At 32.7% G+C, this 17,928-nt stretch overlaps 2 protein-coding genes and 1 long non-coding RNA gene across 3 annotated transcripts; 1 reads left to right on the forward strand and 2 right to left on the reverse strand.

The window, feature by feature from the left end:
* Positions 1-1,670: 1,670 nt before the first annotated feature.
* Positions 1,671-4,067, reverse strand: LOC130805906 (40S ribosomal protein S14-2). The gene is made up of 6 exons (XM_057670745.1): positions 3,928-4,067; positions 3,711-3,830; positions 3,581-3,626; positions 2,407-2,492; positions 2,188-2,317; positions 1,671-1,956 (listed from the first exon to the last, which is right to left on the reverse strand). Exons 1-6 carry the CDS (start codon positions 3,928-3,930, stop codon positions 1,889-1,891), a joined length of 453 nt encoding a protein of 150 aa, XP_057526728.1. The 5' UTR covers positions 3,931-4,067; the 3' UTR covers positions 1,671-1,888.
* Positions 4,068-8,423: 4,356 nt separating this feature from the next.
* On the forward strand, positions 8,424-9,762 carry LOC130805924 (uncharacterized). The gene is made up of 3 exons (XR_009040242.1): positions 8,424-8,554; positions 8,640-8,703; positions 9,630-9,762. It is a non-coding gene; the product is annotated as an uncharacterized LOC130805924 (long non-coding RNA).
* Positions 9,071-11,283, reverse strand: LOC130805915 (pistil-specific extensin-like protein). The gene is made up of 2 exons (XM_057670756.1): positions 10,748-11,283; positions 9,071-9,966 (listed from the first exon to the last, which is right to left on the reverse strand). The coding sequence occupies exons 1-2, from the start codon at positions 10,923-10,925 to the stop codon at positions 9,611-9,613; spliced, it is 534 nt and encodes a 177-aa protein (XP_057526739.1). The 5' UTR covers positions 10,926-11,283; the 3' UTR covers positions 9,071-9,610.
* Positions 11,284-17,928: the final 6,645 nt, after the last annotated feature.

Below are 17,928 nucleotides of genomic sequence, written 5' to 3' on the forward strand. Positions count from 1 at the left end.
ATGTTCTCACTCTTGCATTTCCCCACGAAAATTACATAGTCGATATTCTATTTTGTAATAAATGTCATCGGCAAACAACATGCACAAAGAACAGTTACACAAATAGATTTTAACAAATACACTCATTTTACTATATTTCATCCCTGGAGAAGAAACATAAATAAGATTGGAGATAGTATAGAGATAGTGGGTGAAGAGAACAAATATTAATAATTTAGTTTGGTCATGAATGAGAGTGATATATGTTATGAATAAGATACGTTTGTATGGTGATGATGAAATTATTAAAAGTAAAATGTAATGATTTATTTGACCATATTTTATTTATCATTATATGTTTTCTACTAACCTTAATATATATATATATATATATATATATATATATATATATATATATATATATATATATATATATATATATATATATAAAGATTCCATTGTGTCATTATTAGTTTATTGCTTCCATATAAAATATTTTTCCATTTTTCAATTTCTTCGAATATTTGGTATTCCAAGATCAAAATTGAACAGAGCAAGTACTCACATAATCACATTTGGATAATCATGTACCAAAACCATTAAAAAATAAATTTCAGGTGAAAGAAAGATGTCATTTTTTGAAATAAAAAGTGAATTCCTTTGGAAATTGCTAATTCCTCTAAATTTAGTATTTCTTTTGTAAAATTTTTAAGTATTTTTGTTATGATTAAGAAAAAGAATTATCAATCAAATATCCAAATAACCTGGGGAGAATATGGTAAATTAAAACTATGCATGTAGGAAGTGGATGTAGGAAGTTAAATTCATGGCTATAGAAATTGTGGGAAAAATTACCTACATTAATTTAATCCTTTTATGAATATAATAAACTCTTTTATTGATTAACCATGAATAATCCAAACTTTAGGGTTATTTACCTAAAGCAAACCCGATAACTAGATGACTTATAATGGTAAGTTTTATTTTTTTAAAAAAGATAAATTAAAATAAAATGTTAAGAAAAATATTAAAAAAAAAATTCTAATTTTTTTTATTAATGAGAAATTTTTATGTAAATTTTTCAAAATTTTCTATAATTTTACAATATTTTCACTATACTTTTTGGTATATTGCTAGCTATAGTAAGTCATTCAATTATCCTAGTTTACTCTAGGCAAATACCTTTAAAATTAAGATTATTCATGATTAATCAATAGATTAGATTATTGTAGAAAAATCATACAAATATTAAATTATTCAAGGTAATTTTTACTTTGTTATAAACAACTAACATACAAATTATCAATTTCCTAAAAATTAAAAATTCCTATGAACTTACGTGCGTGCAAACAAACAAACAACACCTAAAACTATTAAGAGTTGAAAAAAGACGGGCATCAAAGCCATAAAAAATTATAAACATTAGTAAAAAATGGCATAAATTCTTTGAAGAAACATATGTCAATAAATAAAAAACTATAAATATAAAATATATTCATAAGGTTGAAATTATACTAAAAAAGAGTATACTCCTTGTTAATATATCACATTGTTCTTTCGAGTTTATTTGTGAAATCAACCCATATATCAAAATAAAAACTCTAGCATTTTTGTATTCAATAAAGACCAACACACGTACGCAAAAATCGATTAACTGTAACAAAAAAAACATACTCATGCTTTGAACAGGGTACAGCAAAGAATGACAGCGCGTTGCAATAGTTAAGATGTTCTAACAAAACTTGATAACGGTTTGTATTCCATCTCAAATAGCATAGACATTGTAATTTTCAAAACATCCATGGTTAAATCCGAACTACAACGGTTTAAAAGAGATACTCTAATAGCTTGACTGCCCAAGCCATTGAAATGCGACAATATAACAGACAACAACTCCGAACAAGAAAATTCACAGCCTCCTTCCCCTTCTTCCTCCCTTTCTGCGAGTACTGTCTGTTGGGATAGGAGTCACATCCTCTGGAAGAAGACAGCAAAAAGTACATCAGTACTTCACTATGTGAATTCATTCATTTGAATATTTACAGTGAGACAAGCTTCATTCATAGGAATTCTCTACCCAGCGCACATTACAATCAGAAATCATGTCTAAATAAACTAATAAGAGCAAGATTTTGGCACAGTACAAGATGTTATTTGGTACAAGACACTAAACTTCAATTGGATAAACAAACAAGTACAAGTACATACCAATACGGCCAATTTTCATGCCAGAACGGGCGAGAGCTCTAAGAGCGGACTGAGCACCTGGTCCGGGAGTCTTGGTTTTGTTACCTCCAGTAGCACGGAGCTTAATGTGCAAAGCAGTGATACCAAGTTCCTGTACGTTACAAAGAGATTCAAATCATTATACGTGGAAACGCAATTTCTTTTGATGTCAGAAGGAAGTTGCATTCACAAGTAGGATACCTTGCATCGCTGAGAAACATCTTGGGCTGCAAGCATTGCAGCATATGGGGACGATTCATCCCTGTCTGCTTTAACCTTCATCCCACCTGAACACAGCAACACACTATTAAATGAAAAAATCAACAGTGAGGACACCAAAGAAACCAAAACAATTTAGTAAATGAATCATACAATCAAGGCAAGCAACAAAGGTGCAAGAAACACTAGATGCACCAATCAGAAAGGTCAGTTCAGCGAGGTAACTGCTCATGTACACTATGATTGAATAACATTTAGGAAGGAAAGGGAGGAAATGGGAGGGGAGAGGAGAGAAGGAAAAGGGAGGGGAGATTGGGGTGTTTTCTATCCAAATCTTTCCAATGTTGAAAGGATTCGTTACGTTTAAAGTGTAAAAGGGTTCTTTCTTCCAATTCCTTCACTACATTTCCCCCCATTTCCTGCTATCCAAATATCCAAACGTAATGGTAGTGTATTACTCTATGAATCTTTCTCCTTAAAAAACACCCCATTGACAACTACTAAAACAGATTAACCAATGAATATAAAATTCCAGCGCTTTTTCTTCCTCTCATTCAGTTAGATGGCGCTCTATTACAATCAACGATGTCTACTCAACAGCTTGTTTTGGAGGTAGGAAATGAAGATCACAGTCAATATAATCCATTACATTATTGCAATCCACTTATTTCCAAAAGAACCAATTATAAAACCTTGGAAATTATGAACACATAGAATTGGATAGAAAGGTCTACAGCATTTAAAAGATTGTACTTCCTAAGAAATCATGCCAACTGGAAGAAAAAAGTAAATCCAAGCTCAATTCCTATATACTTACAAATACTAACTATCTTTTATGCATATATCAATTCTTAACACGAGCATCTTGGTTACAAAATTTAACAGCAAAGGGAAAAATTGAGCTCGAAAACCTAAAAAAAAAACAGTTTGCCAATATGGACTACTGATAAATGATAATGTCAGATGAACAAGAAGGCGATGAGCAAAGAGATGATTTAGTGGAACACTCCAGTTCTCATTTTTACAATCATCAGTCCCAATACCGAAAAACAGCTGATTAAATCATAAAACAAAACATCAACAAGCATCATTACATCAAAACAATCGAAACTGATGAATCACTACAGTTGAAACTCTTAATGAACAAAGACATTACCTGTAATACGAACAAGAGTTTCCCTTCCAGATAAATCAGTAACATGCTGAAAACAAAATTGGCAAATCGGATCAAACACAGCTCAATCCATCAACATTTACAGAAAACAAAAGAAAGAAAAAAGGCTTACGATAAAAGTATCATTGAAAGAAGCAAAAATGTGAGCAACACCAAAAACGTGTTCACCCTCTCTAACAGCAGGGCCAAGAGTCACTGTCTCTTCCTTAGGCTCTCTAGTCTTTCTCCTCGACTACACCATTAAAATTAAAAACAAATCGTATCAAAAAATCAGAGCTAGATTTTTGATGATAAGTGAAAGACATAGACGAGGGAAAGGAAGAAATTACCATGGCTGCAGGCGACCGACGAGAGAAATGGAATTAGGGTTTTGTGAAGAAGGCTGAGTCTGTTACCAGAGATGGCAGCCTCGCAGAATATACTGTAATACTGATGGCAAAAATATGGGAAATTATCATTAAATAGCTAGGGTTTTGGATTCAGTTAGCAGCTTATGTGTTGGGCCGATAGAGTGGGTTTAAAGGAAAATTTGAAAAAAATAAGTTATTTAACAACTTAATTTCCAAAATAAGCTTCGGGAAAACTTATTTTCCAAAATAAGCTTTCGTACATCCAAGCCTAGCCTCGGGTAAAATCGCTGTTATTAACAGCGAAAGAGGGAAAAAAAAATTAAAAGGCCAAAGTCGCTGTTAGTAACAACGACTTTGGCCTTTTAATTTTTTCCAGATTGCTTCTTCCTCATTTCAGTTCACGCCTTCTCTTTGCCATTGAGGAACATTGTTGAGCTCTCTTTCTCCTTGCACCATTAAAATCAACTTCAATCCATCAACTAAACTCATCAAATTTCAAGTTTGTACCAGTAATTAGTTATTTCATCTTCCTACATTGACGTAAAGTACTAATTTTTTGTGTTTTTTTCCATATTCGAAAAATTAGGGTTTACTTGATTTTAATGAACTTTCACATGAATGTAGGTTTTTAAACTTCCAATTTACTAATTCTTGTTCATCTACAGCTTATTGAGGTACGTTTTTAATTTAATTTTTTTTATTTGGTCTTGATTTTAAAATGTATGTCATGTATGGTGATGTTGATTTTGTATGTATTGTTGTAGAAATAGATTCATTTCATGTGACTGTAGTATGCTTTTGGAATGGTTCAATTCGATCAACTAGTAACAATGTTAAGTACGTTGGGGGAAGACATAAACTGTTTGCATGCAACTCATACATGGATTTGAATGAATTTAAACATTTTATATGCTCTAAGATTGGCATTGACACTACAAGAAGTACTGTTAATTTAAGTTTTAAGTACAATCTGAGTTGAGATTTGTTAGCTTTTCCGGTTGAGGATGAGGAGGCTATAGATGCAATGTGGGAGTATTTAAGGTCTACTCCTAGTCCTTCTTTAGAGTTATATGTAGAAGAGGTGCCCCTAGGGAATGAAGATATCAATATTGTGGAAACAAATGCATTCATGAATATAACTTCTTCTGCTCCTTCTCATACGCCCTTCCCTACCCAAGAAACCCAAAATCCCTTTATGCCAACTTCCTCTTGTCCTTCTAATGAACCCAATCAACTTCAATTTCAAGTATCAAATGATGATACTTTTAACTTAGAAGATACAAATGAGCCTTGAGATTAATAGTGAGAGTAATGAATTCGTTGAAGCTCCTTCTGAAGACGATGTGGGTGTTGACGAGGAGGCTCTAGCTAATGACATGACCTTAGGAAACATTCCAACAATTGTTGCCCCTACACCCTATGCACTGGTTCCCCATCTAGATGAACACATTGAGGACAACTCTTGGAGATCTTGGGATTGTGATACAAGCTACACCGACGAAGGAGAGTTTCAAAAGGGTATGATGTTTGATAACAAGGATGCGTTGTTGGACGCTGTTAGATTGTATCATATTCGTAGGAACGTTGAGTACCATACTGAGACTTCAAATCAAACCGTGCTCACCTTGAAGTGTAAGAGAGGGTGTGGTTGGAGGCTTAGGGCTAGGAGGAGCTCCAATTCACCATAATGGGAGATTATTACATATAAAGGGAAGCATGGGGGTTGTGTATTAAGTACTGAAAACGCATCAGCTGGGCACATTCATTTGACATCTTCCATGATTAACAATCTTATTAGAAATTGTGTTGCTCAAGACCCATCAATTAAGGTCTCTGTTGTGCGTCAAATGGTGAAAGACCAATTCGGTGTCGAAGTGACCTATAAGCGGGCATGGTGTGCTAAACAGCAAGCCCTTCTCTCCATCTATGGTACATGTGAAGATTCTTATCCTCTTCTTCCACGCTTCTTGAAGGCACTGCAAATTTCAAACCCCGGGACCGTAGTTGAGTGGTTCTTTAAGGAAGATAATGATGTCGGTGTGTATGTCCGTCCTAGTATTAGAACTTTCCAACGCGTGTTTTGGGCTTTCCAACCTAGTATTGAGGGATTCAAGTATTGCAAACCCGTTATTGCCATTGACAGAACACATTTGTATGGTAAGTATCACCATACGTTGTTGACTGCCATTGCCCAAGATGGGAACAAGGGAATCTTCCCGCTTGCCTTTGCCTTGGTCGAAAAAGAATGCATACCCGCGTGGTCTTGGTTTATGGCCTGTGTTCGTAAGCATGTGATGCATAGTCCAGGGTTATGCGTTATTTCCGATAGATATGCGGGCATTCTAGCAACCATGGAGGAGCCGGAATGGCAACCTCCGAACACCCATCATAGGTTTTGCTTGCGGCATTTGTTAAGTAACTTTAACCGCCAAATGGGTAATGTGAAGTTGAACAAGATGCATGAAAGGACTGCAGAGCAAAGACAACCACATAAGGTCGACGAGGGATTGAAGGCCATTGGTGTTGCTAATCGGGAAGCACTTTTTTGGATTGATCAAGTTGGTGAAATGTGTAAATGGTCAATATGTCACGATGGAGGGTATAGGTATGGTGTTACTAAAACGAACTTGGCCGAAGTATTCAATAATGTGATGAAGGGTGTGCGTTTCTTGCCTATAACCACTCTTGTGGAGTTCACCTTCTATCATGTTAATGATTACTTTGTTAAAATACGCGAAGTGTACGCGTGGAAAATTGGGGGAAATAAATACACTTCACAGGCCACTAGGATTATCACCCGTAACACCGAGAAGGCAAACTACCATGAGATCGTTGCATTTGACTACAGACGAGGCCTTTTCCAAGTTAAGACTGGACGTGGTAATAGAGGATCCGCCAAGGGTGGTAAAATACAAAGTGTAGATATGAGAGATGTAACAAACCATCCATATATCACATACCTTGTTCTCATGTTCTTGTCGTATGTATTAAACGACACTTATCCTACGAGCGTTTTGTGGACTCCTGCTACACGACCCAGAGCTATGTTAACACATATGAATCCATATTCTTGCCGTTGATTGATAAGAAGTCATGGCCTCAGTACACCGGTGTTGAGGTGCTACACGATCCATATCACATTCGTGGATTAGGAAGACCTAAGTCTAGGAGGATCACGAACGAAATGGACGAAGAATCGCGGAGACGCAACGCTTGTCAACGGTGTGGTAGTGACGGTCACAACACTAGAACTTGCACGTCAAGGTAAACAGTAAACAATTTGAGTACTTCTTAATTATTTTTACAATACATAACGCTTAGTTTTTGTTGAATTGCAGCAGAGATGGATTCAGCAGCTCCAGGCCCTCTCGACCCTAGTGTCCTTACGATGCAGGCGAATCATAGGAGCATTAGAATACTGTTTGTATATATTGAACATTTGTACATATAATATAGTAACGTAAGTGAACTTTCAAAAAAAGTATTAACATTTATAAATTGAGAGTAAAACTAACATAATACCTTATTTTTACCTTTAAAAATTGATTGAAAAGAAGAAGAATGATGTAGAATGGATATAATGAAGTATGGAAAATGATGGAGCTACTTATAGAGCATCATTACAACGGCTATTTTCAAATTCCTAACGGCTATTTTTCTAATTAACAATGGCTACTTTAGTTCATAAAAAAAATATATATATTAAGGGTTTGGCCTTTTAAATTTTTTTTATGAACTTTCGCTGTTAGTAACAGCGATTTTACTTGAGGCTAGACTTGGACGTACGGAAGCTTATTTTAGAAAATAAGTTTTCACGAAGCTTATTTGGGGAATTAAGTTGTTAAATAATCTTATTTTTTTCAAATTTTCGGTTTAAAGTTGACTTATTAAGGCTTACTTTAATAATCAAATTTTGAGGCTGGGCCCATTCTATGAATATTATGAAGGAAATTCAAAATTGAATAAAGTAGTTTTTTTAATAATTCATAAAATAAGCTTTCGGGAAATTTTAATTATCAAAATAAGTGTCTTTGTATCCGAGCCTAAGATCAGTTTTTGTTACCTGTTACTAACAACGAACAAGAGATAATATGTATTTTAATCGCTGTTAAATAATAGTGAATAAAAAAAAGACAATCTCTAACATAATTTTTTCAGTTCTTTTGCCTTTCATCTCCATCATTCTCTCTAAACTTATTTTCTTTCTACTTTACTTTTAAATTTTTCACCATTTTAGTGGCAAATCTAAAATTGTGATGTTGAATATTTCTTTTTTTGATTTTGGTACCATGAGTTTGTCAGATTTTAGAATTGAGATAGTAAGATTTGTGAAAATTTGAATAAAATTATTTTTGTATAAAAAAATTCACAAACTAAGCTCCAGAAAAAACTATTTCCCAACATAAGCGTTTAAGGAAAATGCCGTGCATTTTTATGTTAAAATGTGCTGCTAGCTAGGTTTTGGGCTAAGAAGGAAAACACTGACGCAAAGCGTTTTTACTTGATTAAAACGGAACACCGTTTTTAGCTTCACTATTTCTGCCCCTTCATCCCCATTTTCCCATTTTTCAGTTTTAGTTTGTATTACTCAATTTTGTGGATAAAGGTATGACATTTTCATTTTTTCGATTCATTATGCTATATTAGGGTGTTAATTCTCTTAATAATGTGTGGTTTTTTGACTTGTGCAGAGATTACAATTCTTCACTTTTAGCTTCATTGTTCAGTTTAATTCCTATATTTGATATATTTGAGGTAATTTTATTAAAATTGTTTTTGTTAAATTTCACTAATAATGTTGTTGATGTTAAATTTCAATTTATGAGGTTGTTTTTGATGTTACTTATCATTATAGGATATTGTTCATGATTTAAATTTTATTTTATGAGTTTGTTCTTGATGTTAAATTTTATTTTATGATTTTGTTCTTGATGTTAAATTTTATTTTATGATTTTGTTCTTGATGTTAAATTTCATTGTATTGAACAAATTGAATTGAATTGAATATACTTGATAATAAATTGAATTTACTTGATTTATAGTTGATGTTGAATGAATGTAGTAATGAATAAATGTTAATGTTGAATTGAATATATAGTAATGAATATAGGTGACAACTTATTAAACTAGAGAAACCACAAGTCATCAATAAATAAGATTATTGAAAAACCAATTTGCAATTAAAAGATTACTATAAAGATTTTTAAAGTCCGTGTCTGAATCTAGACCCATCAAAGACCCTAAGAACGTTTGAGTGTAATAATTTAAACTCTTTAAATTAAATTTTAGATTTATATCGCAGTCTCACACACTAATCTCTATAAGTGCCTGTAGTAGGCCGGCCATTCTACCTAAACCAATCATCATATCGGTCCCTAAGCCCCATTGCCGGAAAGGCTCGGCTTCAAAACCGTACGTGGAGCTTCAGCCTCACACGGCTCCTCTGGTAACTCGACCCTAAAAAGTTGGAGCTAGATAAGAGTAGTATCTAGATTCTAGACCCGACCCAAACCCTAACAAATACCTATCATTTATAATCCAAGTCAAAACACAAATATTTAAGGAATTAAGAGTGTGAACAAAGAATTGCCATTAAGTTAAAATATATATCACATAATGATGTTGAAAATACAAGTATATTATTATTGTTACATCAATAAGATCAGTAAGATCCTTGGTAGGTACTTGTATCATCTGCATCCAAGTCTTGGTCATCATTACAAGCAGGAGTAGTATAATAAAAAGGCCCAACGACAAATTGAGTCGTACCCCTGTATACAACTGAAGGCTGTCTCAGCTTCACCCCTGTTTTGCCATGCTCGAAATCGGTAGGAATATTGCAGGTTGTATCTGGACAGGAAACCAATCTGACTATACAATCTTTTGGGTTCAATTTCTTATTGCTGTGACTCGTTTTGTTTACAGCCATGTTGAATTGTCCATCTTTGTCCGTTTCATCGCTTCCATAATGGGCTATTCTTTTGTTATCATCTAAACATGTTATTGATACTCTTGAACCTGTCCCCATATTCAACATCACCTTAGTCTTGATTGCAAAGGATTCAAAATCACTCAGCCTACTTCTTAAGGTTAATAATGACATAATTAAATTAACGACCCCTTTGGTTGGGTTGAAAATAAGTCACATGTGAGGAACGTCCTACATCGTTAAAATAGTGAATTGTAGACTTATATATAATGTTTGATGGAAATTCTACTAATACCATATATTTTTGGAAAAGAATGCACCTCATCAAGTGTTATGTACAAATTTACAGTTGTTACATGTGGGTTTGTGGGCCCAAGCCTATGGGTTCCCCATGGATGCATCCACATGAGTGGGCCCATAAGGTCATCATGTGACGAATTGTCACGGCCTAACAGGTTGTTGGTACTAGCAAGATTGTCGTAATGAAGAATGATTTTATGTCATTCTCATGGTATTGAAACTTTGATTACTAAAACGTTTTTCTGTAATACAATTTTTCGTCGCCACCTAATACTTTATCTCCAAATAGTTATACTTTGAAATGTATTTTACGAAAAAAATAAAATGATCGAAAATAAAATAAGCATAACTATCAATCTTATTTCATTACCAATCTCACCATTAAATATAGACAACCAAATGGACAGTAAATCATGTCAAACTCTGGGGAGGTTTGAATGATGGCAGACCATATTCTTATCAAAACAGATAAAGAGGTTGCGATCAACAAGAACCTCAACTCGAGGATGACCTAAAAATAAAAATAAATCAACATCATTTAATATTAACAACCAAGACTGATTTGATTACCTTGTATAGGTTTAGCGCCTTGAACCCATTGAGAGTATGTTTGAGAACAATCTTGGCACTTAACAAAGCCGCTGACATGAAAGAACTCAGAGTCATCTATTGTAGCTTCACATGCTTTCAGGCTGCATCCCAACACTACCATCATAAACAACACACCTACCTTCATTTTTATTTCCATCCTCTAATTTTCTCATTAGTTTGACTTTACATTTCTCATTACTGCACAAATATATAGAGTATTAGTGGAAAGGATGGCACCTCGACGTGCATCCTAGTAAGTCATTACTAACTTCACATTACTATCAACCTTTGCGCGTCTTCTAATTTTTAGGTACATGAATACTTCATATTCCTATGGTTCTAATTTCTAAAAGAGATTTGTTGAATTGATTTACATGTGCTTACAACTTCTCAACTTTGACCTTTTATTAAACAACTAGTACCTAAAATTTGTTGAAAATTTGAAATAAATAAGCAAAAAAATATAAAAAGGTCGTATAATAGATAACTTTTGAAAATATTTTTCAAAGTAAGCATTTTTTTCCCATAGCACAAGTTCGGGTTTGTTCGTTGTTACTAACAGTGAACAAAAAAGCTTGGTCAAAAAAGTCAAGGTCTTTGTTCGCTGTTAGTAACAACGAACAAAGATTTTGACCAAGTTTCTTTGTTCGTTGTTATTAATAGCAAATAATTACAACACTAAAATTTTAATTGCTATTTTTTTGGGGTCAAGGCTAATTTGTAGGGTTTTAATTATTAACTTCCCTATTTTATTTCCTAAAAATTTGGGGTGATTTAAGGTGCCTAGTTATTTTAATTAAAATCTAAAATTAATTTCTCTATTTTATTTCCTAAAAAATTGGAAAAGTTGATAATAATGAAATTTCTATTTTATTCAATTATAGAAAGTTGATAACCGTAGCTTTTTAACAATTAAAAGCCTAAAAATTTTAAATTTTTAATTGCTACGTATTTTTTAATTAAAACCTAAAATTAATTTCCCTATTTTATTTCCTAAAAAATTGGAAAATTTGATAATAATTGGATTAAAGGTGATTTTATTCAATAATAGAAAGTTGACAACCATAAAATAGGAATGTTAATAATTAAAACCCTATAAATTAGTCTTGTAAAATTGACATGACCCAAAAAAATAGCAAGTGAAATTAGAATTGTAATTGTTCGTTGTTAATAACAACAAACAAAGACCTTGACTTTTTTGACCAAGCTTTTTTATTCGCTATTAGTAAGAGCGAACAACCCCGAACCTGTGTTATGGGAGAAAAGTGCTTACTTTGGGAAATATTTTCAAAAGTTGCCTATTATGCGACTTTGTTATATTTTTTTTGCTTATTTGTTTCAAATTTTCAAATTTGTTTGATTCATTGTTGACTTAAAGGTTAGCCTATTTAGTTTTTAAATTGTTAGGCGTTTCACACAAAATAAATTATAAACAAATTAAAATGGAAAATTTAATAACAACAATAATAATGTCAGAGTCTTGATTTTAAAATATTGTGATCGGCTATATAAACCAATATATTAGTTTCAATAATCATTTACATGAATTCATCTTCTCTATTCATTTCGATTTTCTACCATCTCACTTTGTAAGTCTTGACCATTGATATCTTTTTTCACTCTTGTCTTGAAAGTCATCTTCGGTCTTCTCCATTTCTTTTTAAGCCTCTTGAGCTCCAACCTTTAGTCTTTCTTATTAGTTTGTTAATACATCGTCTTTGCACATGCCAAAACCGTCATAAATGATTATCTTTCATCTTTTTCTCAATATTTGCAACTTCTAAACCCTTTCATCGAGCTCTATCCCTCAAAATATGCCCACTCATCCATCGAAGTATTTGCATTTTCACTATTCTTATATTTCTACTATGTTCCTTTCTAATAGACCGAAGTTCTGATCTATATAGTAGAGCGAATATATTGGACGTTCGATAAATTTATCCTATAACTTTAAGGGCACACCTCGATCAAATAGTATTTAAGTAGCCTTTTTCCATTTTTTTCGCCCACACTTAATTTTATGGTAAGATATTGTTGGATGTCCTTACTACTCTGAAATATAGACCCAAGGTATTTAAAGCATTCACATCCACTTGGATTAGAGGTGTTCATGGGTATTGGGTAGGGATGGGCGTGGGTCGAATTTGGACCCTAATTTTTTATTAGACCTAGACTCGGATCCAGATCTATAGAGTCTGAAAATTTTGGACCTAGACCCAAACCCTTAAGGTCTGGCGGGTCTAGGGTCTAGATCTGGGTCCAAAATAGTTTTTTTTCTTGAATTTTTTTAAAAATTATATATCATACTATTTTCGACCATTCGTATAAAATTATTTAAACATTTTTAACTAATAAGGAACCTTGTAATACTTTAAACTAATTTAGCGAATAAATATATAACTCTTTTCAACAAACAAGTTCTTATACAAAAATATTTATCAAGTGTTTTAATTTTAAAAGTATAAATACAACGACTACATTTCAAATCACATAAATCGATAAAGTTTAGGAATATTATTGATGGTACCCTTGAGTTTTGGCACTTTATCAATGGTACCCCTAAGTTTTTTTTTTTTATTATCAATGGTACCCTCGTACTATTGAGTGCTTTACAACTGTAACCTTTTTAAACTTTTTCCATCCAAAATCGTCCAAAACCGTTAACTTTTTTTCTTTTTCTTTTATTTTTCAATTCAAAACATAAAAGAAAGTTAATGGTTATGAACGATTTTGGACGGAAAAAGTTAAAAAACGTTATGTTTGTAAAACGCTCAATAATACGAGGGTACCATTGATAATAAAAAAAACTTAGGGGTACCATTGATAAAGTGCCAAAACTCAGAGGTACCATTGATAATTTCCCTAAAATTTAAAATTAGTTATTGTTCTGAAATATAACGAAATTCCAAATCAAACAAGTAAACACACATCATAACTAATATATAATTTCAAAAAAAAAATGTAAATGAGTCCATGGGTTGGATTTGGGTCTCAAACGTGTGGACCCGGACCCGAACCCTAAGGTCATGGACCCAAATTCGACCCGGATCCATAGGGTCCAAAAATAGGTGGATTCAGACCCTTAAATTTAGAGTCGGGTCGGGTCTAGACCCTTAGGGTCCAAGACCTTTGCCTATCCCTATTCATGGGTGGGTTTGGGCGGGTAGCAAACCAGACATGATTATAAAAATTTGTCCATATGCTCATATTTTGAAAAGCTTGCCCCCCGTTGTGGACCTTATTTTTTTGCTGCTACCCACCCTATTTTTTGGTGGGCTGGACATGCGGATAAATGGACATGACCGATATAAAAATTTATATTACAAATTACAATCATAAAAATAATACAACACACTGTACAAATACTTCAAATACATAAATATTTTCAAATGACAAGCACTTAACGATGCAAAAGGAATGCATAACGCATTGAAGTTAAAATTCTGAAAGTAAGTCTTTTGAGAGACCGTTTCTTTAAGAAATGACTCTTAGAGGCCCAACCCAATTAATTTAATTATTAACAAAGAAATACTATAAATCACTAAGAATAGAGAAACGCTTCGCGATTCAAAATAACAAATACCTCTTTCCATTTATTCCGTACATTCAAGAAAATAAAAAAAAACGAAAAACAAGAAAAAGAAATCAAATACAATTGGGATGGAAGAAATGATGATCAAGTTTGATAATTTCACAACTGAAAATCAATTCTAAGAATTTGATGGATGACTTTGCAGGTTTTTAGAATACGATGAAAGAATTAATGCTTTTGATAAGTTTACTTCTCAAAATCAGTCAAAAAACTTATTTTCTCCCTGTTCAATGGAGTACATAATCAAAACTTTTTATATATCCCTTTTCAATGGAGTTAGTATTTTTTTTAATGGCTCATTGTAGGTATTTTTACATATACAAGTAGCTATTGTAATGAATATAGTAAACATTTTTATTAGTAGAAGTAGGTATTATAATTATTCATAGTAGGTGTTTTACATGTACAAGTAGGTACTATGATTATTTATAATAGATGTTTGTATCAATAGAAGTAGATATTAGTTAAAACAACTAAATCAGGTTAAAATATCAACTATAAGTATAGTTAAAGCCCAACTTTAGCATGGTGAAATACCAACTATGTTAAGTTAAAATGACATTTGTAATTAGGGATGGCAGACGGGTGAAATTATTCGGGTTTTGCATTGCATTCGCCCTTGTTCGGGCGGGTATGTGTATGATTTTGGTGGGTAGTGGGTGGGTATGCGTACGAAAAGTCCTACTCGCCATTGGTAGTGGGTAGGTGGTAAGTATAAGGTTTTACCCATCCAGCCCGTACTACCCACCCACCCTACCCAATATCCACCCCCTGCCCCATTGCCGTATCAACAATGTACTAATTTATATCATATTTGTATATTTTTATTTAAAAATATTCACAAAAAATAAAGGATATTAATTTTATTTTATTATATTGTATGGTTTAAATAAAATTAGATGCATAATTAAATTTGTAAGGATTTATGAAGTATAGGACTTAAAGAGAATGTAAGGGGGGTATAAGGTGTGTATACCCATGATGGGTATACACAGTTGCCAATAATAGGTAGGAATGAGTTTAAATGCATTATATCCAAGTAGGTAGGCGTTGATATGAAAATTTTACCCGCCATGGGTGGTGGGTAGGTGATGGATATGAAAATTTTAAGAAGGTATAGGTATAGAGGAAGGGAATGCCACATCACCCACCTATATTCCTATCTCTTTGTAAGTATGTTAAGTTAAAACACCAATTTTATTAAGTTAAAACACCAACTAAGATAAGTTAAAAGGTCAATTGTATAACATCAACTATATGTAGTTAAAATGCGAACCGTAAAACGTCAACTTTATGTAGTTAAAACGCTACTTGAAGCTAGATAAAATAACAACTATATGTAGTTAAAATGCCAACTTAATGTAATTCTAATTGTAGAATGCAAACACACCAACTTAATCTAGTTACAATGCCAATTTCAATGCATTAGAATACCAACTATAACATTCTAAACACCAACTATAAGTGTTAAAATGCCAACTTGAGTGAATTAAAATGCAAACTTTAATATGATAAAGAAAAAATTACCTAAAATAATCTAACTTTTCTTCGATTTTCCTACAATAATCTCAACTCTCAATTAACCATGAATAACCCATTTCTTATATCATTTAACCCGGATTGTTGTTAGTTAACCAACTATCTGTTTGTATTATTTTAATGAAATTTCCTTCTTTTTTTTTTATTTTTTTTATTACCATTTTACTTCCTTTTCACTTTCATTTCCTGATTTACATCTCCCTCCAACCAAATACCCACCATTAAAGAGGATCTCAAAGAAGAACTCGATCATTATTAACGCTCACCATTACCCAGCTATCAATGGTAACTTTTCTGATTTAGCTACTACTGTCAGTTGTTGGTACCTGTTTTAGCTACTATTCAGCAGCTACTGATTTTAACAACTAAATTTAGCATTGTATAGTTAGCTACTGGTATATGGTTTAAGCTACTGTTAATTCAGTTTTACCTACTGATTTCATGTTGTTAGTTCAAAATGTTACTGATTTAGCTTTTAGCTACTGAATTCATGTATTAGCTACTGATTTTATCAAACAATGGTTGTTCTTGGCAAACAGTGGTTGTTAATCTTTCCTTATAATTAAAGAGATAAATCACCCCAATATCGTTTTTCATTCTATACTTCCATAACTAAAGCAAGTATACCAGAAAATAAGCTTACTTTTCCTATTAAAAATGTCTAAATGAGAATATCATTCTTAAGTAAGCTTGTTGGCAAACTTACATAATACAACTAATGTGTCTTAATGAAAGAGGATCTCACAATGTTGGTCTATCACATGCAATTCCAAATCATGTATATTATTCTCTTGGACATTTTGTTGAACAGTGAATTGGCATTTAAGAACTCAAAAGCAAATTTTTTGGGTTTTAATGGAGAAGAAGAGAGATGAAGATGAAAGGAGCAAGTGAGACAAGTGAAGTTGTAAGGTAATGAATGAGAAGATGAAATGCAACATCTAATTGTGACCTAGAATAACTGGTCACTTTTTTGCCAACAACAGTCTGGGTTAAATGATATAATACATGGGATTATTCATGGTTAATTAATAGTTGAGATTATTGTAGGGTAATGAAGTTGTAAGGTAATGAAATGAGCATATGAGATAAGTGAAGAAGTTGTAAGGTAATGAATGAGAAGATGACATTGTTACCAAGATTTACCACTTTAAAAAGTGTGTCATTATTGTTAATGGTCTTATCATTAGTCACCCCAGATCCAACTATTAGCCTTTTGCTCATTGTTTCTCTCCAAAACTTTCCTTTTTCCACAGACTTAATACGGATAGTTCCATAGTAGTGGGTGATCTCGTAATGGGTTGATCGCTTTGAAACACCCTTTGATGTAAATTGGTTGTATTCCTGCTCTAGGCTCCACGCTCCACGGTATTGCTGGCTGCATGTGCAAATTGCTCTTTCATAAGATATTATAATAAAAGTTATATGATTGCATTGATGCTCCACTAAATTAACACCCGATTCTTAACTTTTAAATATGTTATAAGTTATATGATTCAAGTCTTAACTATGCTTTAGGAATGGATAGAAGTAACTTAAACCAAAACCCGATCCTTAAATTTTAATAATAAGCACTCATTCGTGTTTTGTTGTGGTTGATTTCATAATTTGTCATACATGGTCAAATTAATGTAACTTAAATCATTAACAACTTAAAATTTATTTTAGTTTTGTCATATGAATATCTTCTATATGTATTTCTCATAATAATAACTTTTTCAAACACATATTTCTTTTTATATTTGAAGGTATCAATAGTCTTAATTCAATTGATTTCATAATGAATGTCAAAATATCAAAAACAAACTAAAGTAATCACTAGTGGAAAAAACCTCATTTGCTGCGGTTTTAGCCCCAAGCATTAGTGATAGCAGCAGATGGTCTATTATAAATGCAGCGGTTTAAAACTGCAGCAGAAAAGTGCACTATATGCTGCGTTTTGATACATTACCACAAGTGACACATGGACAATAAAAACCAACTCTTCCGTCCTAACTTGATGTTCAACCGCAATACTACAAAATTTTAA

Source organism: Amaranthus tricolor, chromosome 1, assembly GCF_026212465.1.
Source record: "Amaranthus tricolor cultivar Red isolate AtriRed21 chromosome 1, ASM2621246v1, whole genome shotgun sequence".
Classification (NCBI taxonomy): Eukaryota; Viridiplantae; Streptophyta; class Magnoliopsida; order Caryophyllales; family Amaranthaceae; genus Amaranthus; species Amaranthus tricolor.

What these genes read in the sequence shown, in the direction of transcription:
- LOC130805906 (XM_057670745.1), bottom strand. An exon ending in CTTTCAATGATACTTTTATC is followed by an intron (nt 3,627 to 3,710) that starts GTAAGCCTTTTT and finishes TTTTGTTTTCAG; the next exon opens with CATGTTACTGATTTATCTGG. An exon ending in AACTCTTGTTCGTATTACAG is followed by an intron (nt 2,493 to 3,580) that starts GTAATGTCTTTG and finishes TGCTGTGTTCAG; the next exon opens with GTGGGATGAAGGTTAAAGCA.
- LOC130805915 (XM_057670756.1), bottom strand. Translation starts at nt 10,925, where the DNA reads ATGGAAATAAAAATGAAGGTAGGTGTGTTGTTTATGATGGTAGTGTTG. An exon ending in AGGCGCTAAACCTATACAAG is followed by an intron (nt 9,967 to 10,747) that starts GTAATCAAATCA and finishes ATATGGGGACAG; the next exon opens with GTTCAAGAGTATCAATAACA.